A 20830-nucleotide genomic window follows, 5' to 3' on the forward strand; every position below is an offset into this window, starting at 1 on the left:
TATCTGGTATGATCTCATCATACATTTTTTATTAGCAGGCAGTGGGATATTAACAGCTTGAGAGCCCTCTGTTCATATCTGACACCTTCTGGTTAGATGTCCTGGAGAGGTCCCTTGACCTCTAATTGATTGTCTTTCACTCAATTAGATTTTCAGTTGCATTGACAAAAGCCTCTAAGTTAATTAAATCATAGGTTTTGCCCCATACTGACCCTTAGTTTTATTTCAATTATATAGAACTTTAAAGTTTGCCAAATGACTTCCACATGTAATTTCCTTTGATTTTTCATAACAACCTTGTGAAGTAGGTGCTACTATCATTTTAGAGATGAAAAAACTGAAACCAGAAACTCAGGTTTAAGTCTTTCCAACTACAAACCCACCATCTGTCAATCACACCATGCTAGTGCTAACTAGAAGGATGCTATTTAAGAATCTGGATGTAATATTGTTTGTAATATAATTACTAGTCTTGATGGAGAGTTCAGAAAAAGCATGTGTCTGCCCTTTGTTCTTTCTACAGTTAGTCAACATCATAGAAAGTCCCCCTTCAAATGACCTTGGGGTTCGGAGTACCTGGTACCCACAGCACAATGGCCTGGAAGTTGGCCAAGCTGGGCTCTAGCTCCTCATTCTGCTACTACTTCACTGGATGACTTTAATTAGACAGTCATTAAGCTTTGTCTTATTGCTTTCCTAGACGCATTGTGGGATACAAAGAAAGAAAAATCATCTGCGCCCCAAAAGTGGATATAGTTTAATGGGGGATCAAGATATGTCAAATGACTAGGTGGATAGATGCATAGGAGGGACATTCAGAAGAGATGGAAGGTAATCTCAGAGGAGAAGCCTTAGCCACTGGGGGACTGGGGAAGACCTCTTAAAGACGGTGGGATCTGAGCAAAGTCTTGAAGGAAGCTGTAGAAACTAAGAGACAGGCAAGATGAGAGGACATGGGAAGCAGTCAGTGGAAGACCTCAGAAACCTCAGAGAGGAAGAGCCAACTTGGTCAGCAATATCATGGTGGACACGAAGGGGAAAGAGTATTGGAGGGAAGAAGGGGGTCAGGCTGTGAAGGCTGAAACACCTGATGCAGGGATGGGGGTGGGGGACAACATGAATAGACCCGGTTTTAGAAAAAACTCTTTGGCAACTGAGTGAATAGACTAGACAGGAGGGACTTAAGGCAGGGCCTATTGTTGTAGTGTAGGAAGAAGTGATGAGAGCCCCAACTGGGGAAGTGATCAGAAAGGGACATTCCATGCCTGCAGACACACATAGGAATACACTTATATATGTGTTCGTACACATACATACACATCTGAGATTGGGTGACTGGGAAAATGGTGGTACCCTCAACACTTACAAGGAAGTTCAAGTTTCCTTTGGGGGAAAAGATAAATGAGCTACTGAGATGTGGGACATTTAATCCAAAATGTGATGTGGAAATGGAGCTTTTGAGAGAGACTAGAGATGTATAGAGATTTGAGAATCATCTGAAAGACAAGATAATTGAACCTTTGGTAGCTAATGAGATCACTGAGATAATAGAGAATGAAAAGAGCTGGGGGCAGAACCTTGGGAATCCCTATTAGTGAGAGGCTACCAATTGTTTTAGCAAGATTTTGAAGATCACTTGGCAGGAGAAGATACCAGACATTGAGGTCCTTTCTCAAGCTAAACTGTCTAGAATTCCAACATTACTACAGAGTACAATTATGATGGGCTGGTCATGTTGTTAGAAAGCCAGAATTAAGCTTACCAAAAAAAAAACAAAACGATTTTATGGAGAACTCACACAGGGCAAGTGCTCACAGTAGGGTCAGAAGAAGCGATACTGAGACACCCTGAAGGTCTCATTGAAGGACTTTAGAATTGATTGTACAGCATGGGAGACACAGGACAGCCCAGCATGGTATGCCCCCATCAGTGAGGGTGCTGCACTTTTTAAGAAGGGTAGAATTGAAACAGCTCAAAGGAAATGTGACATTCATAAGCTTAGAGTACCTTGCCCAGGAATTTGTATGGACTATTTTTGCCCAACCTGTGGCAGAGCATTCTTAGCTCAGATTGGTCTGATCAGCTATTGTTACAAATAACACACTGTTATTTGTCTCAAAAGTTGTGATGTCATTTTGGTCTTCTTTGGTAACAAAGAACAAGAACCAACCAACCACAAAGGAGACTGAGGAGGGGTTAAACTTAAGATGGGAGAATTGAAAGAATTCAGTATCTTGAAAACCCAAAGAAAAGAGAGTATGGGGAGGAGGTGACCAGCAATGTCAAAGTATATAAAGAGAGGCCAGAAACAATTGCACCTATCAATTAAGTATCCTTGTTAGCTTTGCAGAGAGCTGGTTAAGTTAAATGGATCAGATTTTTCAGGGTACAAGACTGCCACAGAGGAACAGTTTTATGTGTGAGGAAATTAAGTGTGGAAAGCATGGAATGTCAAAATTCACTCAAACTAAGGACATGATTTTCTAAAATCCATTAAATCAATAAACAACACTAACAGAAACCATATTCCTTAATTTCTTTTGGAAAAATGTGATAATGATCAAATTTCCATATTTACACAAATGTTTCCCTTTATGATATTTCCAAAGTACATAATACAGCTTGTGCAACTTTGAGCCATTTTTTTTTTTGTGGCAAAACTCCTGAAAGAGGTCACGGGGCTCAAAAGGATATGATCTGATAAGGTGACAGAAATATTTACTCTATTATTTGAGAGTCAGGGTCTTTGTTTCCCCAACATTTCCTGTACTGTTTTAAAAATAGTTTTCCAAAGCTGTTCCAGGACTAGAATGTCCTTTAAAAATTGGCTTTGACAGTGCTATTTGATCACTCATTTGGGGAGTTGGACATTATTGGTCAGAAGCTGAACAACATGGAAAAAAAAAGCCCTGTACTTTTAGTTATAGGGCTGGGTTTGAATTCAGGTTCAGACCTTACTAACTGGCTATGTGACACCAGGCAAATAACTTAATCTATCAGTGTTCCAGTTTCTACAAATGTACAATGGGGACAAAAATATTTGCTCTAACCCTTCTTCATAGGAAAGAGCTTTATAAGCCATGAAATTCTCTGAAAGAATAAGGAACAGGGTATTTTGTCACACTTGTTTCCTAGGCCAGAGGCATTTCAAAAGAGGTGCCTTGTCTGGACTGACACTGATTTCCAAGTGATTATCACCAGGGAGGTTTGTGCAAAGAGATTATGTAGAGCTTATGGGTCCGGTCCTGCAGTCAAAAAAGATTACTTGGTACCAATGAGAGGACATCTCTTAGGCACAGAGGACTGAAGGAACCTTGGAAGTTTATCTAGTCCAAAAAATTTCATTTTTAGCACAAAAGTAAACTGAGGTCTAGAGGGTTTAAGTGATTTGGCCAAAGTCAAACAGGTTGTAAGATACCTTCATGGCCATCTGATTCAATGTAAACTTTAGAACCCTTTCTTCCTCATGCTGGTCAAGCAGCCTTCACTTGAAAACTTTCTGGAATAGCTCTGATCCTTAGGAAATTTTCCCTCCTATCAAGCTATCTGCCTCTGCAACTTTGCTCTTGGTTCTATTCTCTGCAGTCAAGTAAACCTACCCAAGATTAGATGGATTTTAGTCTCGACATGCTACTCAGATCATATAGGGGTGCTACTTTTTAGGAAGGTCACTGCTGTCCCGGAAGGCAATCAGGATAACAAAGGGCCTTGAGATAGTATTGTTTCACAGTCAGTCCTAAGAACTAGGGATTTTTAGACTGGAGAAGACTTGGAATGGAGGCAGATGGAAAAGGGAACGATAGTTATCTTGAGATATTTGTGGAAGAGGGATTAGACTGTTACATTTGGCCCCAGAAAACAGAACTAGCAGTAATGGGGATGCTCAGTTAGATCTGGGCTTAAAGTAAGGATCAGTCTTCCTAATAATGACAGTCTTGGATGGGCAGCTTCAAGTTGAGTCTCTCTCTCATGAGAGCTCTTAGTTTTAATCATGGCTGGATGACCACTTGTTTAATATCATTTAGAGGGGGATTTTTGATTGAGGTCTGGTTGCACTAGATGGCCTCCCAAGTGCCTCCCAACTCTGAGATTCATGAATGAAATCAATGAAATCTAAGACTTCTTTCACATCAAAGACCTGATTCAAACACTTGAAATTTCCATTAGAATGTAAGCTTATTGCACATTAATATTACTTTAATCTATGTGTCCAGTGCTGAACACAATACAGTAGATATTTAATAAGTATTCTTTAATTGCTTGATTCAAGATAAGAAGTCATGGAAGAGTCCTTGTTACACTGTAAAGCAAAATGCAACATGTGAGAGAACTTGAGAGTTGTAACGGGTCTCAAAGAGCATTGACTAACTGCAAACCCTAACTGAAGTAAAACTTCCCTATAGAAAACACCCAACAAATGACTCTGCCTTAGTTTTCTTCTTCAGTAATCAATCTAGCTAGGCAATCTGAAAACAATCTTAACTCTCACGTGTTATTTTATATTGCAATCCAAAAACAAAAGAACATTGTCTGCTCCATAAAAAATAGAGGATTCTACCATGGTAGAACTATTAAGAGGGTTGGGAATGGGGTAGAAGTTAGTTGAGCACTTCTTAGGCTGTTAACCTACAACTTTCCATTTCTCTGACTTAGAAAGCTTACCCACCATTCCTCATAGTTTTGAGAAGAGCTAGTATTACTGAGGGTCAGAGAGCCCTACTGTGGGCCAAACTGCCCTGGAAACTAGCAGTCACACTTTGGAAGATTACAACAAGTATTATGGAGGAAAAGGGAGGGGATCATGTTTTAGATGGATAATGTAATAGACTGCAGGTGAAGGATGTGGGGTCAAGTTCCAGCTTTTCTAATTACTGCATGAACCTAAACCAGTCCCTTACTCTTTTGTGGGCCTCAGGTTTAAGTGGAGGTTCCTATCCCTCTGGGTCCAGAAATTTCAAGAACAGATCTTTATAAGGCAAGCAAAAATAAGAAATATTAAGGGGATATTGCAATCAGTCTAAGACTATTATAATAAGATCAAAGGGCCTTATGAGAGCAGATGGATAAGGTGTTCTTTTTTAATGGAAGATGAAAGAAAATTCACCTTCCATTTCTAATAGCTGGCTTTGATTTTACTCTGTGGATACACAATGATTTCCATGTACAAGAGCACATGTCTTAGACAAGATATTTAACCTGAATTCTAGACTGTGTTGGAAGACTCATAGACTATCCTGAAGTTCAGAAACCACCTGATGACTTTTTCTCTGGAATGTACTTTACTATGACTATGCAAGTCATCAGATCCAGAAGGCTTCCCTGAGCACAGGCCATGCTCCATGGTGGTTTGTTATTGCTCCGACAAGTCAAACATGAGAAATGAGGCCACTAAACTTAAAATGAAGCAATCTCGAGGAGGGACTGCCACAGTACAGTTGGTCCTAGTTATCAATGACATCTTCCTGAAGTCTTGAGATGTAACCCTCCACATAGGATACATTTCCAGTTTTGCACATTGTCATCCTGACACAAGTCAGGGGAATAGAACTGCTTATTCTAAAAAAAGCAGTTCTTACATAAAAGATTACAACTATCTGAATTCTTTCCTACCTGTGACAATGCATTCAATATAACGCAGCTGAAATATGGAGTTATCACTTGAAAGGGTACACCATCACTACACTCACTGTAAAAGGAAAAACAAAGACCATGACACAGTGAGACACTCAAGTCCAAACATACTCTAGATGCTAATGAGCTCTCAGGTAACCTATTGGAAAATTAATTTTTATAACTTTTATCAATGTTATACATACTTCTCAAAGGATAGGAAAGGACAATTAAAGTTGCAAGAGTCCTTCAACTTTTCAAAAAACACAGGTTCTGAAATGGAATTATGCCTGGTTAATATTATTCTAAGGTTTACATCATTTCTTATTCACTACCTCCACACATTTAAATGTTTGACTGATACCTCATTATGATATTCCAGGTAAAAGCTCAATAATCTGAGGTGGCCTCAGACTATCAAGGCACAGGCAAATTTTTGAAATGGTTTTGTAGCAGAAATGTAGAAACATTGATTATCTTTAGTTGATAATCAACCTGAAATGTTCAGCCTATCCAGTAATAGGAAAACAGAGAGAAAAAACACTTGAAACTACATGAGGTCACAGAGGGTCTATCCTACTAGAATTAAAAAAAAAAAAAACCAGAATTCAGCAGCACCCTAAATGATTTCTTGGGAGAATTTTTTTTTTAATTTGTCTGTAGTACAACCTAGGAAGGTTTTTTTTCCCCCCACTCTGCATAACATGGTGGTACAGATGTGATTTTGGTCAATTAGATGAAAAAATTTCTCTCTTTTATCTAGAGCAACAATGTAGCAAATTTTCATAATTACTGGGGGAAAAAAATCCCTGAAATGGGCTTCGTTTAGGGATTCAGGGTATATCTACAGTCTCATGATTTAGAAAGGCAGGGGTAGCAACAGAAATTTTTCTAATCTACTGTATCAGGATCAAACTAAAATATAACATAGAAATATTAATTTTTATGTAATGCTTAAATAATAAAAAACAATTCTCATATTTTTGTATTCAAAATATTTTATATTAATCATTCAAACTTATTTTTTATACAACTAATGCATACATAATCAGAGTTTTTCTATATCCTAAGTCACAGCTCACTGATATAAAAAGAATATAGGCATACCCCACATCACATTAGTTTTTTTTGCAATAATGTTGTCGCTAGATGGCAAAATCCACTCTCATGTCACAAAACTCTGCCATAACATCATTCAAATGTCCACTAATGACATCATTCCTAATTAATTATTCTTCCTAACACCCTGCTTAAATGTTGTCTTCTATTTTAGTGGAACCAATGAATGAGGCTAGGTGGGGAGAGGGGTGGGATGCCTATATCTGAGAATTTGCTCTCCAAATGATGTTTTGCTCTGGAGTATTTGATATTTGATTGTATCCTATGAATACAGAGGTGTGAAGGAAAAGAGAACAATTCCCTTTCAGATTAACCTCCTCCACTGAGGATTAGGATGGCCTGGTTTGTAGCACAGGCCTCGACAATGGCAATGGATTTCACATGATTGAGGCCACAGTCACAAGTGCAGCAGCAGCGGTGGCAGCAGCAGCAGCATATGATACATCATCCACGTCATAGAGAAGCTTGACTTTCGGGAGGTACCTTGCAGTCGTGGATTACACTTCTTACAGGCAGGAACCTTAATGGAGAAAGGATGGTACAGTGTTTGCAGTGTATCAGATGCTTGACAAAGCCACACTGAGTCCAGGTTTCTAGGGCCAGCCGGTCTACAGAGACTCTGACTTAAAAGTGGCTGAGAGTAGGTGACCACAGAAAACAGGGGTTTGGATACTCTGGCTAAAAAGCCCCTGGTTTTGTTTGGTTGGATTGTGTACAGTTTTTGCCTTGTATGATTGCCTCTAAGAGTCTGTCATGTCAGCCTTACTGAGGGCAATTGCCAATTCAAGGTCTTCCTGTTCTTGTCTTCGCAACCGAGCTAGCCTCTCCTGCTCTGCTCTCTCACTCTCGCGCTTGGCCCACGCCAACTGCTGCTCCTCATTTCCAAACTAAAAAATAAAAATGGAACTTTGGTTAATAAACTCTGGAGACATTTTGTGATGCTCCCACAAAGCAGAGATGCAAGATGGTGGTCAGATGCTGGGAGGGGGAGAAGCATTTGCAGAGAAGAGAAAACCCCAGCCTATATTAGAAAATGCTAGCGGGAAGCATGGGTGATACATGAGTATAATCATTTTCTTCAAGGAATACTCCTGGTCAGGCTGGAGGAGCTTCGCTGACTGAAGTTTCAATGTGGGGATTGGAACCAGAAACCCACAGCCCTTTCATTTTCCTTCTCCATGAGACGGCATTGAATTCCCCCACCGAGCCAGCAACTTTTCAAGCTGACATTCTTTGGGGCCTCAACAGAGCCAAGAAATAGCTTCAGAAAAGGAACCCCACCAAATCGGATCATTGCTGCCAACATTTTTCCCACTGGGCGGCCCCTCCCCTAAACCAAGAGCCCCATTGACTAAGAAGTATTGAAATAGATAAGGATGTGTGCACATGGATATACTTAAAGGCAATATTTTAACTACACTTAGGAATGCTGGTCCACATTAATTATTGTTTTGGAGCTTCTTTTCATAGAAATCTGTAGGTCAGTTTGAGGCTACACTGCAATACTGAAGATAAGAACAACACATATTGTTATAGAAGTACATTTTTAAAAGAAAGTTATCTCTTAGCAAACAGAAGCAAAATTCAAAATGATGCTAGACATAAAATGCGCACATGAGCTTCCAGATTAAAAATTTCTATGAATGTTTTCACATGAGGCAAAGATGCCACAAAGTTTTTCCTAATTCACTGTTAAATTTCAAAGATTTAGATGAATCAATACAAAGTCAATAATCTGGAGTACAGTCCCACTGAATTGTATCTGTTATTTTTTTAAAAACGCTTGAATTCTTTAAAATAAAAATTCAAAACAATCTCAGAGGTTTTATTTGAAACAAACTTGAAATCCAGCTTTTTTTCCTGTTATGGTATTGACTGATTGATTGGTCTTTTTCTAAAATAAAAATAATATAGTATGGGAGATAAACCAACTTTGCTAGTTAAAATAAACACCATGAAATACTGAAAATACTGTCAGACTTGGTTGATATGCTGTTTAGTTTTGTGGAAATGCTTTGCTCTTCCATTCTTTTTTATCTCTTTGTTACAAGGTTGTAGGGCAAGGGAGGGGCAGGTATAAATTCAGAAATTACAGTGATATAAAAAAAAGCAAGGTATATTAATGGACTTTAAAATGAAATAAAAATATCCACACAAACATGCCATGAATATAATTATCACAATCATAATCATAGAATGTCGGAACTAGAAGAGCCTTTAGACATCACTTAATCCCTTACACATTTACAGACAGATGGAATTCCAAAAGGGGAGGTAAATTACCCCAAGGCTACCCAGAAATTTAGTGGCGCAATGGGAACAAGAAACTTCTGCTTCCATTTGCCCTGGTAGCCCCTAGTATGCCCATCATTTAATTATAAGTTATAGTAATATCTCTAATTTGACTATATTATTTCATAAAATAGAATTTAGCTAAGTAAAAGAAGTTTACATCCAATTACTGAGTATTCTCATCACTGTAAGGAGGAGTTTAGAGAATGAGTCCACTTCACAGAGGTAGAGTATAATCCCAGAGAGTAGAAGAGGACAATGTGGAGATGGGAATTTTCAAATCCCACCTCTCTGAGGTCAGATCAATAGAAGGTGTCCCAAAAGATATAGTGTATTTTTAAACTTTTTAGGGTTTTGTTTTTTTTGCAAGGCAATGGGGTTAAGTGGCTTGCCCAAGGCTACACAGCTAGGTAATTACTAAGTGTCTGAGACCAGATTTGAACCCAGGTACTCCTGACCTAGGGCCTGTTCTTTATCCACTGCACCACCTAGCCGCCCACTGCCCCGTATTTTTAAACTTTTACAGCTTCTGGGACACCTTGCATGAATTAACTAACTTTATAGTAGCATTTGGCCTTAATTTTTTATACCCCTCAAGCCTACAAATCACTACTGAGTGGGTGCACTGAGGGGCTGGGGGGTACACAGAGAAGGTATTAAAGAAAAGGTTCAATACCTCTTAAAAACTCCCTGCAAAAGGAATATATATAAGGAAATTTTTTAGATGAGAAAAGTGAGGGATAGAGAGGGAGTGCCAAGAATGCTTAACAGTCAGGGACAAGTTAGGATTAAGATGCCTGGTATTCTAATTTTTAGTCCTGTGCCTTTACCACTAGGCCACACTATAATCCTGCCTTTGCTTTCCTAGTTGATAATATGGCACAGCATTTTAGGAGTATTCTTTTTTTTTTTTAGGTTTCTGCAAAGCAATGGGATTGAGTGACTTGTCCAAGGCCACACAGCTAGGCAATTATTAAGTGTCTGAGGCTGAATTTGAACTCAGGTCCTCCTGACTCCAGGGCAGTGCTCTATTCATTGTGTCACTTAGCTGCCCCAGGAGTATTCATTTTTAATTTAAACACATTTATCTCCATCATCATCATCATCACAACTGCAAACTGTTTCAGTAAATGTTCATTCAAAGACCAAAAGTGATTCTTACTTCCCCCAGTGAAGAAACCCAGTTTGTGATTTGCACCCATTCAAGAGAGATCTGTTATATTTTGCAAGACTAAAGAGAGGCTCCTCATTAACAGGGTTGTAGGTTTCAATTACTAGCTTTAAGCCCCACAGAAGTGACATAAAGTAGGCACCACTGGTTTAGTACAGGTACTAAACAAACTGAACAGTGTCCCATGAATTTGCCAGATTTGAACCATACATTTGGGAAGATCTGGATACAAGTAGATAAAAGGTTTAGTCAGAGACAAGAAAATAGATATTGAGTTCCTTAATTCAAGATGCTAAGGAGCTATTTAATGTATACTATCAGATTGTCTTTTATTACAAAGTACCAATTCTGGCATCCATCACCAAAAAAGAAAAACAACCACATACTTTAGTTAAAATAGAGTTCTCTAATCAACATTAAAAAAAAATTAACAAACCATGGAGCATTAGAGCTAGAGATCATTTTGTTGAATAAACTCCCTCATTTTATAGATAAGGAAACTGAGGCCCAGCGAAGGGAAGTGACTTGACCACAGTCATATGGCTAGTTTGTAGCAGCCAGGACTAAGAATTCATCTCCTGACTCTCAAGTCTGGGGTTACTCATTTCCATACTACCCATAATGTCTCTTTCAGAAGAATCACCACTGCGTTAAGTAATTAATAGCTTACCAGCTTCCTTACCATGAGACAGTATGTGAAATTTTTTTCCCCCAAAGTCATCAGTCATTCAGAGAAAGAAATGTGATCCAACTGTCAATAATGAAATATACAATGTAGCCAATCTGACATTTCCTCTCCTCCGAAAGCAGACTTCTGGGAAAGGGCCATTGTTACTAAACCACAGATCTGCCTTTCTAACATGTATTTTTATGTCTTTTTTTTTTAAAGAAATACCAAAGACAGATGATATTTTACCTATCAAAAATCAAAATAAATAATGTCAGCAACTGTTCCTAGAACAAACATTCAATTGGTAATGAACAGATCGCTTATATATTCAAGGTATTTAAAAGCAGCTGAACTAATTAATGTCTTAGTTGGGAGTTGGGTGGGGAGGGGAAGTCAAATGGGGCATCATGAATGGAAAAACAAAAGTCTAAATTCGCTGAACTTTCAGGCAAAAAGTGAAATTCTTAACATTTTATCCCATGAACATCAATTCCAAAAGAAGCCACATTTTCAATGTGCTGAATGGCTAATATTATCTTAGCCATCATTTTTGTGCTTGAAATAACAAAATAATTTTTTTAATGTTTTAAAAACTCAATAAAACCATTAGAAGGTAATGGGAAAAACTAAAAAGAGAAGTCATAAAGGGTTCAAGATACAAATTATTACAGCTATTTGGCCTCTAACATTTCATAAAAGGACACAACTTTGAAGATTAAGGCTTTGAAGAATCTCTCTGCACACTGGTTACAATTCACTAGGCAGATTAAATGTTCCAACCTGGAATACTACTGAAAAGAAAGGAGTCCTCAGGTCCTCTTGAATTCCAAGTCTCTTCAAAGTAGAAAGAAATTCGCTAACATTTAGAGAAAAAGACAACATTTGAAAAACAAACATTTTGGAATCTTTTAAGATTACAACTGAATCAGAAAAAAAAATGAAAACCAAACCACACCAGTAGATCAAATCATCTCTCCTAATGTCCATGGGCTGAGTCTGCTAGTTGAAGATTTCCTCTGGAAAAAAAAAGTGCTTAAAGATGGAAAGGCAACTGTTAAGCAGTAAACAATGTGGTATGTAAACCCCACAGGGCAGGAGAAGGCTCCCTTCCTTAAAATAAAGATAGTTCATTATCAAGATTGCTTCTTACCTACATTAACAAGGGTTCTGGACAGGGCAAAAAAGACTGCAAGTCAAAATGAAGAAATATTGAACCAATAGATATTGGGATATTTGGGGTTTCTTGCGCTTTCCAAAGATGAGCAACAATCATATACTAAGACTTTTATGGAAATTGGTCATTTTCTTTAAATTGCCACAGAACTCAACTTACCCTCTCCACTATCCAAGAATGTTCTTGAGTCTTGAATGTTTTTTTAAAAGAATATAAGAAATTAAGTGCTAGTCAAAAAACTATAAAGCAAGTTTTGTTTCTAACTTTTATTAACAATGTCACCATTTTGCATACATTCACAGGAGTTTTAAGTGAGCACTAACCAGACAAGATTTAACTAACTCAAGTTATAAACTACTTACACAATGCCGAATGCTGATAATTTCAGTAGCTTAAGAATCTCAAATAAACTAAGAAAAAGATATGCAGAGTGCACTTCACCTAAACATATCTGGTTTGTAAAAAATGAATTTACTGTTTATTGTGCACTAATATACCAACAAAAACGTGTCTAAAAATAGATAATCCATGAGTCTAACATCTCTACATCACAAATTTCATAACTAATAACCAAACAGGCCCCTTTACAATTCACAAGTATAAGTTGTTAAAATCTGCTTCTGATACCTCATCTAGCATGGAGTCAGTCTCTGTCTAATCCTCTCTAAGCTCTGGACCATGGCTCTAGATGGTTCTAGGAACATGAGCAGACTAAGAGCACAGTATTGTATATCTGTATGTTGGGAAAGGCATAGCTCTGGAGCTGTCAAAGAAAAAATTATGATTTTGGCCATAAGAAGTAGCTAAAAACTTTCATAAAGCTAGTTTCTAAAGTTTGCCATCTACATTGAAGGAGGGAGCAACTGCAAGAATGAAATGATGGATCCTTGAAATATAAAGAATAAGGATTGCTGTGTGACTGACAGAGCAACAAATCATCAAACCTATTTTAATATGTGGAAGAAAAAAAGTCTGAAGCTGCAAAAATTAAAAATTCTTGTTGTTCAAGAATAGGTTGTGAAAAGTCACTTGACTAATTTTACAAAGATTTAAAATCCTAAACATTTTTTTTGTCTATATTTAAAACAAAGTCAGTTTATGAAAACTCTGGCATTTCTTTCTGAAAAGGCACTTATTTTTGCTCAAAGACCCTTTGATATTCCTTGATGAAATTAAATATGGATGTTCTGATAATAATTCTTAAATGGTTTGATGTAATAGGTAACTGTGACACTAAATGAACACTAATCATTTTTCACTGATCACACTTCACAGTTCAGGTCTTCATAAAAAGGACTGTCAGAATTTTTCTACAAACAGTTGAAATCTATTTGCTATAGAAATTTCTAGGGGACAGCAAAACCCCAATATATATTCATTCAGTTGTGCTTAACACAGTGCCTGAACCACAGTAGGCACTTTATATATGTTTATTGAATTGAAAATATGAAAACTTCTGAAGGGTTTTACATCTTGGCTCTCAAAACTCAAATACAAAGTGGCCTTTCATGCAACAAAACAATACAAAGAGGCTACAACAATGTGAAAAGGTCTGTTTTCCCACCCTACTGGATAGCAGACATGTCCCTTTAAAGTAGTGTCAAATTCACAGCGATTTTTTTATTAGCATTTTTTTTTACAGAAACAGAAATACAGGATAATGATGAGAACAGCATGAAGTACTGAGAGACACAAGCCAGTGGATAGCAGGTTTGCAGTTTAAAAAATAAAAAACCCAAAAGATTGCTGCAAGCGAGGAGCGGAAAGTGGTTGGCTCAGAGACAATGAACGTAACTTACAGAGCTGAAGTCTGCAAAACCCAAGGAAGAGTCTTTAGGAGTTTGAGTTGAAGAGGAGGGAGCAAATGGATCGTTTCCACTAAATGGATCCCCAAAACCCTTTTTATTTTGAAACGGGTCACTGCTGTCAGCCCCAAATGGCTGGAATGGATCAGGGGGTTTGGAAAAATCTGCAGACCCGAGCTGGCTTACAGGTGTACTTTTACCTGGAAAGTTTAGGAGAAAAAAAAGGAGAAAAAATATATAGGTTACTTACCATGGGAAAAAAACAAACCCCAAGTTGGATAACCCTGGATTCCTTTCCCCCATGAAGCCATTTCCCCCTCTTTGGAGTGATGGTAGAAGTCAGTTCATATGATTAGACTTAGGTGATTATCAAAGGAGTTCAGTATCACTGTCTTCCCACAGTAACTTTTAAAAGAAAACCAACTCCATTTTCATGAGTGTTTGCGAATAATGAAAGCAAAATAAATGTAAGATGACATGTTATTGCTTTTGACAAGAGAATTAAAAATTAGACGTAGTCATTTTAAAATTAAAGAACCAGAAATGTTTAAAAATGATTCATTTTTAGTGCTGCCAAGATTAGTGAATAAGACACTGCAATTTGAGCAGCAAAAATTCTGATCAAAGAGAAAAAGACACTAAGAGTATGAATTTTTATTGGTAGTAGAAAACAAAGTTTAGTTTCTATATCATGGAGGTAGAGAGGGTTAATTACATGAGAATGTTAGTTGTATAACATCTATAGTAGCTCTTCAGAAAAGTCCAAGCCCCATTCAGTTTGAAATGATCTTGTTTTAAGGGGGTGGCTAGGTGGCACAGTGGATAAAGCACCGCCCTTGGAGCCATGAGTACCTGGGTTCAAATCCAGTCTCAGACACTTAATAATTACCTAGCTGTGTGGCCTTGGACAAGCCACTTTAACCCCATTTGCCTTGCAAAAAAAAAAAAAAAACTAAAAAATAATTTTAAAAAAATTACTTGGCTGTGTGATCTTGGGTAAGCAACTTAACCCCTAGCTAATTGTTGGCTACATAATTTGAAGAATAAAAGAACTGTTCTTGAAAGTGGAGCAATCCAAAGGCTTTTAATAAATGGGGCACAAGAGGTGTTCTTTTTTTTTTTTTATCACTTCATTACACTGGAGAATGCAAGCTCCTTGATGGTAATGACTTTCATTATTTTTCACTCTGTAGTCTTAGTGACATCTTGTACATAGTAGGTGCTCATAAAAGCGTGTTCAATTGTCCTTCCTTGGACAAGACTTCTCTGGGCCCCAGTTTGTCCATTTTTAAAATGAAAGAATCTTGTTGAAGTCTCCTAACAGATCTAAACCTGAGACCTTAGGTCCCAGGTTCAAGTATCATTTCTGGCTCTTACCCACTGTATGGTCAAGGGCAAATCATGATCTCAATTTCCTCATCTATAAGATAGGGACAAAAATACCTACACAGTAGAGATAGTGTAATAGAGAGTGCTCCAGACACTGAATCAGGAAAACTTGGGTTAAAGTCCTGTCTCAGTGCAATTATTGGCAAGTTATTTAATTCTCTAAGGCTAGGATACATATGAGTTGCTGGTGTGCATAGGCGAAAGTAATTTCCACCCTGGGAGTTTTCTCCATTGATGAAATCAACAGGTATAGACCAACCTCCCCTTTCTCCCAAAACTAGACCACTTTTGTCACAGGTTTTGAAGATCAAATGAAATAATTCAGGTGGAGTGCTTCAGAAACCTTGAAGATGTCTATATATGTCAGTTATTATTAATTGGCCCAACACAACAAACAACAGCATACTGGCTGTAGTGGAAGTAAAGAAGTGGGCCAGAGTAATGGATATGCACAAACTCATCTCCAACACTGGCAGATGTCTAAATGGTTTCTAGTGAAAGAGAGTCAGTATTATCATCCTTATACCCAGGGGCAATATCGTATCCTGAATGCTGCAGCTGAGAAAATCAAATTACTAGTTTGGGTCTCATGTAAAAAATTCTGTGTCATTTTAATTATTTCATGAATAGAATCACCATGTCAAAACTGAAGGAGCCCCAGAAGCTACATAATTCAACCCAAATGTTTTTACCAAAATAAGCATCATCTCTAGTGCATAATTCAACATAAAATAAAAAAGTGTTGTGCAGCACTGGACAAGGTAAAATGTACTTGTGATACTCTCTTGCTCCCAAAGTTGTTTTGAAAGAAAGCAAAAGTGTCAAAAGAAGTACAACCTATTGATTATTTGTTTTTCTTTAGATTATCATAATGTTTAATGGTTTTTAGTTTCATATATATATATATATATATATGGGGTTCCATCCTTGCAAAGACTTTATTATATTTGTTTATTTTCCCCAATGCTTGGGTTAAACAGATAAAAGTGACTTCCCTTCGGATCTTCAACCATTAGGATCCTTCTTCAAGGGATCAACTCAGAGATTCAGGGATGTCTTCCATGAAGGCTTCCTGGATACTCCCATTAAAAGTGATTCTTCCCTCCCCAAATCTTTTGTCAGGGGCGGGGGGGGGGGGGGATTGTCTGTTTTGTGTTACAGTTCTTTGTCTTATTCCCTACTACGGTGAGCCCTTGAAGAGTAAGAACCATTATTTTTCATCTTTCTAGCTCCAAATGTGTGACTTCTCCAAGAGGAAAGGTATTCCATACAATTGCTAAAGCAGTCTTGATTGTGCTTTGTCATGTTAGAAACTACAAGGATAAGGAAAAAAGGGATAAAATTGTTAAGATCAATGTGAAATGGGAGCAGCTAGATGGAGAGCAGGGCCCTAAGTTCAAATCTGACCTCATACACTTAATAATTACTTACTTCTGTGACCTTGGGCAAATCACTTAACCCCATTGCTTTGCAAAAAACAAACAAACAAAAAAGATCAATGGGAAACACAGTCAAGAAAAGGTAATTTTTTCCAAAAATCTGGGGCTCCTCTCCCAACTACTGTCTTTTCTGGTACCCACACTTTTGAGGGGGGATTCAGTCATCCATATTTTTTGTCTCATTATGAGACATTTTATTAAAAGATTTCTAATATGAATAGGTGAACAAAAGGAAGACTGATGGACCTGACTCCCAAATCTAAGAATGTGCAGTTTTCTTTATTCTTTACAGTCACATTTACAGAACTATGCGATCAAGAATTGAGTTTGTGCACAGCTATGATTCACAGTGGGGAATAAATTCTCTTTACTGTATAAATTCCCTTTTTGAAATAAAATGCTATCCACAGACATAAATGTTCCCTATCTTTTTTAACTATGATTCTTCTGTTCCTCTTGTCTTTTTTCTTTCTCTCCAGGCACTAGATTTCCAATATCCCAATATGTCTCCATTTTTTTTTTTTGCAAAAATACTTTATTTCGTGCATTCCATCATTTCTTTTTTCCTTCTCCCCATCCCCAGGTTAATTTCTTCTCTGAGCAAAACAGTTTGATTTTGGCATGGATTGGGACTTCCCTGAAGGAACTGATCTTAGGATTTGCCTCTCCTCTGCACAGTCCCCGCAAACTCCTACTCTTCTCTAAGGGAAGCAGTCCAAATGCAGTAAACACCAAGGCTTCCCAGGCCCTGCTCAGGATAGCTGTGACTTGCATGTCCTGCCTATCTATCCACCTTTAATACTTGTTATCACCAAAGACTTGGAATGGAGAAGCTCTTGAAGGTAGCCCTGCATTGAATCTAGGGAGCAATAAGGTTGTGGTAGCAACCTGTGAGTAAAAAGTGGTGGGCATGTTTCTAATTTTACAAGTATTCAAAGTAGAAGTTGGGACTGTCCCATCCATTGAAATTCTAATTTCGGGGCAGCTAGGTGGTGCCTGCTCTGGAGTCAGGAGTACCTGAGTTCAAATTCGACATCAGATACTTAATAATTACCCAGCTGTGTAGAAAACCACTTAACCCCACTACCTTGCAAAAAAAAAAATGAATAAAAAAATAAAATTCTAATTTCCTCAGAATGCCCCTGAACTGATCAAAGATTGGACACCTATATTTTAGATAAATATAGCACAGGTTTGCAAGTCAGGGAATGAACTTTTGACTACAGTTCTGCTTCTGGCATTTTGAAGGTAATGCCTATGTTGAACCCAACAGCTACAAAGTTAAATAGCTTAACTGTGTTTTAGTAGAAAGAGTGCTAGGTGGAGGTTTGAACCCAAGTCTGCTGACTCCTAATGCTTACTGTGTGACCTTGCACACACATGTGCATACATACACATATACACATACAATCATTTTAACCTTGGAACTTTGGTTTTCTCTTATGAGGGTGGGAAATAATACTTGTATAGAAATACTGTGAGAAAAGTACTTAGTAAATTGCAAATAAACATGACCCACATTGTCATTACCTCACTCATTTTTCTGAATGCAAATTTTCTAATACCATAGAAGAGAGATCAGCTTAGCTGTGTTAACTGGCCACCCCTTCAGGCTTATTTGGCTGGTTGCTTATTTCGGGTTGCAAGCACCCAGAGGCATCCCTTTTCTCTGCATGCCCACTGGATAGTTAGCTGCTGATAGTCAGACGTGGAGCCTTGAGAAGTGCACCTATGCAGTTTTCAATGATGTATAAATGGCTACAGTAAAAGGCAGATTGTGCTACTTCTAAGACAGATCTCTAGTAGGTCAGATGTCCCATATAATACTAAATGTTGCTTTTTGGCTTATAATAAATTCAGTTCTCCCTTTTTAAAAATGCTGCCCAAAATTCAAAACTCAAATGCCTTTCCTGAAACTAAAATTATAAAAAATTAAATAAACTTGCTTTTTAGGCTAAAGTGAAACAAAGAGACTATATTAAAAGAAGGAAGAAAAATACTGACATTAAAAAGGCAATTTTACTATGGAGATGCATAAGTGAATTTAATCTAAACCAATGTGTTTTTTCAGGGTTGAAAGTATTTTTATTATAATAAACACTAGTTCTGACAAGAAGTCGCATAAACTGGACAATGCTACATTTGATGTTTGGATGCTTTCATATGGAGATTCTTATAGTTCTTGATATGAAAAAGACAAAATTGTTGTCATTATTCTCAAATATCTGCAGGAGTGAGTTTACTGTCCTCCTGGAAGATAAAAGGACTTGTTCAGGTTTAAGGATGAGCCATCTGAATCTGCGACAGCTTCTAGGGGAGTCTCTGAGAAGGAGATCATGGGGGAAAATGGGAAGGAAAACCTCTGGTGTGGCCATTCACCATGGCTACCCCCTCTCCACTCTGATACTTCCTGTTGCCCATAATGAAATTCAAAAATTCAACTTCAGACAAAAAACAAAAAAACCCCCCAAACCCCTAAAAAAAGTGAGGCCTGATAACTAAGCTAAAAAAACTAATAACTCAGAAATGTTTGCTGCATTTTTATTGTTGAGAAGTAGAACTTCATGGAGGGCTTGGTTGTAGTTCAGTACTCCAAGCTGAGCCATGGGCAGAGGGCCCTTAAATTCATGCTATGAACACACAAACAGGTTTCTTTAAATACCTGGACAAGGAGGGAATAAATGATGATAAAAGCCAGTAGGTGACACTTCCATAGCACTGTGCAATTTATATCCCTTAGGTTCCTGAACCTCACAACAGTCTTAGGGTATTATTCTCACAGTAAGGAATGGGATCCTTTCCTGAAAGTCCAGGACTTTGAGGCTCTCCGAAGTGAAGTCTCTCCCAAAGAAACAAAAAGGAATTTCAAATAAAGAGTCAGGATTGTGAGTACAATATTATTGTCTCCATAAATTTCCTCATAGGGGTTGGCAAAGGCTCATTTTGGGGACAGAAAAGAGCTGAACAGGGTCCTGGTCATAGGACCAACATCCTGAGCTGGTTAAACTTTTTGCTAAATGCACTTTCCAATAAATCTTCTTGATCAAATTTTAGCTGAGATTTCTGAGTATCTGTCATTACAAAGGTGATGGGTGCTAAAGTGAACCCCATTTACAAACATTTCAAACTGAGGTTTCTAACAACTAGGCAGATTATCAGAGAGATGAAAAGAGCTGCTCACTTCAAAAACTGCCTTCTCTTAGGTTTTGCTCTATTGCTGAAACCGCTGTTGTTTGGAAATCATGACTTTGTTAATGTGAAACCAGGGCACACCAACTGTTTGCCTCTTGTTTTCAAAGTAAAAACTGTTTTTCTTGTTTGTCTGTTTTTAATGTTTTGTATGAAGACTATGATGGACTTAACACGTGCAAAAAGTGTTAGAGATTCTTCTGGTTCAACATTAGAATGCGCTTATTATAAAACAGCAAATTTTCTGCAAAAGGAAGTACATAGCTATTAATGCCATAAACCTGCTCATTCAAGTCTCCTACTTCACTTTGCACACATGCAGATTATTTTTAGCTACTACATTTTAAAATATTCTCAGTCTAGTTCCTATTTTTATATTAACACTTCTGCTAACTTGCTAATCATTTTCCTATTATTTGAAATAAATTTTATGTTGGAGTAATAAAATAATTTTGCTGTCTTCACTTTACTTAGCAAATTCACTAATTTTACCACTACTTGTATTACTAGGTTTCATTAATATGAACCATATAGAGAATCAAAGAATCTCAGAACTGGAAGGTGAAATAAGATTATAATACTTAGAGGATATTCTGGACCAAACATAGTTGTCTCAAACATAGTGATGTCTTGTCATTTTGGTCTTCTTTGATAACAAAGGACAAGAATCAAACAACTAGTCCAAAAACCTAAGTGAGGCAAGAAATCTATAGTACCCTTATGTGTTTTCTTTTGTCTCTGCCTGAATGCCTCCAGGGATGGAAAATGTACCAGATATCCCATTCCATTATTAAGCAGATCTAATTATTAGTCAGTTCTTTATACTGAGTCCAAATCTCTTTAACCTCAAATCAATGGTCTCAGTTTTAGGTCAAGGATAATTAAGTCCCACTTTCCTACAGTACTTGAAGATAGCCTTCATATCCCCCACTTGATCCAAATCTTTTCTTCTCTAGGTTGTATATAAATGAT

At 37.5% G+C, this 20830-nt stretch overlaps 1 protein-coding gene across 1 annotated transcript in view; it reads right to left on the minus strand.

Moving 5' to 3' along the window:
* Positions 1–5574: 5574 nt before the first annotated feature.
* The window catches only part of EPS15L1 (epidermal growth factor receptor pathway substrate 15 like 1), a 135220-nt gene continuing 119964 nt past the window's right edge, over positions 5575–20830 (minus strand). The window contains exons 23-24 of the mRNA XM_074204388.1: positions 13836–14041; positions 5575–7616 (exon numbers count right to left, since the gene is read on the minus strand). Coding sequence (XP_074060489.1) covers positions 7470–7616; positions 13836–14041 — 353 coding nt within the window. The 3' untranslated portion in view covers positions 5575–7469. The remainder of the gene's footprint in view (positions 7617–13835; positions 14042–20830) is intronic.

This window comes from Macrotis lagotis, chromosome X (genome assembly GCF_037893015.1).
Source record: "Macrotis lagotis isolate mMagLag1 chromosome X, bilby.v1.9.chrom.fasta, whole genome shotgun sequence".
Lineage (NCBI taxonomy): Eukaryota > Metazoa > Chordata > Mammalia > Peramelemorphia > Peramelidae > Macrotis > Macrotis lagotis.